Here is a 1,405-nt window from a genome sequence, read left to right on the forward strand (position 1 = left end):
ACGTGACGGAGCAGGAAGAGAAGGACCATCAAAGCGGGTAACGTTAATGGCTGTTTTTCTTCTACTTGGGTGGATGTAGCTTCACATTGTGGCCTTCATTCAGTTGTGAGGACGAGGATTTAGAAGACGACAGTGTCGTCCGCGATGCTTCCACGCGTAAACAGATCTTCGTCGGCGGCATTCCAGCAAGGACGAATTGTAAGCAGTTGAGGGATCACTTTTCACGCTACGGTACTGTGAAGAACTGCTTCGTTTCACCCCACAAACCATTCGGCTCCGTTACATTTGAAAGTGAGGAGTCGGCTCGCAAAGCCATTTCCAAACCCATACAATTTGTCTGCGGAAAAAGGGTTGAGGTGAAAGAGTATGCTGCCAAGAAGAAGTATGTCTCTCATTGCCTTTTCCTGTGCTAAATAAAAGATGTTATTTTGTGGTTGATTGTGCAAAAGACTAGTAGATTTGCTGGAAGCGTCGCCTATATATCAGATGCCTCAATTTCCCTACGTAACACCGATGTCGCGTATGTGTGACGTTACGGAGAAAATGGTCTTGCCAACAAAATTCTACTTACTGGGCAATTGTGTTACCCTTTGCGTGGCTCTGCCACCACCTAAAAATACTACTAACCAATGGGAAATTAAATGCTTCATATTTTTTTCCCGTAGGAACCCCGATTTCGCTTTGGGAATTCATGACCTTCGTAGATGAGAGACTGTTTGTTCCCATTTGAATTGCAGCGTCTTTAGTCATTTCGGGTGATCTTAGACATTTCTGACGATAAAGACAACCCTCAATAGCCCAATCGCTGAATCACTTAACTGTAGCTGTTGAGAATCGGAAAGGCTGGCAGTCTGGATGTGGGGCAGAACACTGTAGGATAAAAGAAAAACAAACAAACGCAGTTGAGACTGCTCATTTGTAAAGTTAGAACAAATGCGTATCTGCTACAGTTCAATAGAATGTGGCTCGTTGTATTGCTCTTAAAAATGCTCATTGTGGCACTTGAATTAATTGCAGATGGTTTGTGCACATTTTGCAGACACGGTGCCTCTAAGCCTCAGTCGACGGAGGATTCGACAAATGAGTCGAAGACAAAATCGCCTTCGCTACCTTCACATTCACCTTCAACTGCATCAAACGCGGTACCCACATCACCTGCAGAGGAGCGACAAAGGGTATTCATTGGTGGCATCTCACACAAAACGACGGTGGATTCGTTGAGGGCAGTGTTATCAACGCTGGGTCCAATAAAGGCCTGCGGTATTAGCCCCAACAGAGGATTTGCCATGGTGGTGTTTGAACGACCTGAGACGGCTGAACTGGCCATCTCAGCTCGTTGGCATATAATCGATGATAAATTGGTGGAAATGAAAGCCTTTATGCCCAATAAGATGACCAAAATTTA

At 44.9% G+C, this 1,405-nt stretch overlaps 1 protein-coding gene across 1 annotated transcript in view; it reads left to right on the plus strand. All coding sequences in view use genetic code 11, as the record gives it.

Moving 5' to 3' along the window:
- The window catches only part of EGR_08978 (DAZ-associated protein), a gene marked incomplete at both ends in the record, with an annotated part of 6,272 nt that overhangs the window by 813 nt on the left and 4,054 nt on the right, over positions 1 to 1,405 (plus strand). The window contains 2 exons of the mRNA XM_024498227.1: positions 104 to 382; positions 1,040 to 1,175. Of these exons, the coding sequence (XP_024347369.1) occupies positions 104 to 382; positions 1,040 to 1,175 (415 nt within the window). The remainder of the gene's footprint in view (positions 1 to 103; positions 383 to 1,039; positions 1,176 to 1,405) is intronic.

Source organism: Echinococcus granulosus, assembly GCF_000524195.1.
Source record: "Echinococcus granulosus chromosome Unknown EG_S00126, whole genome shotgun sequence".
NCBI lineage: Eukaryota > Metazoa > Platyhelminthes > Cestoda > Cyclophyllidea > Taeniidae > Echinococcus > Echinococcus granulosus.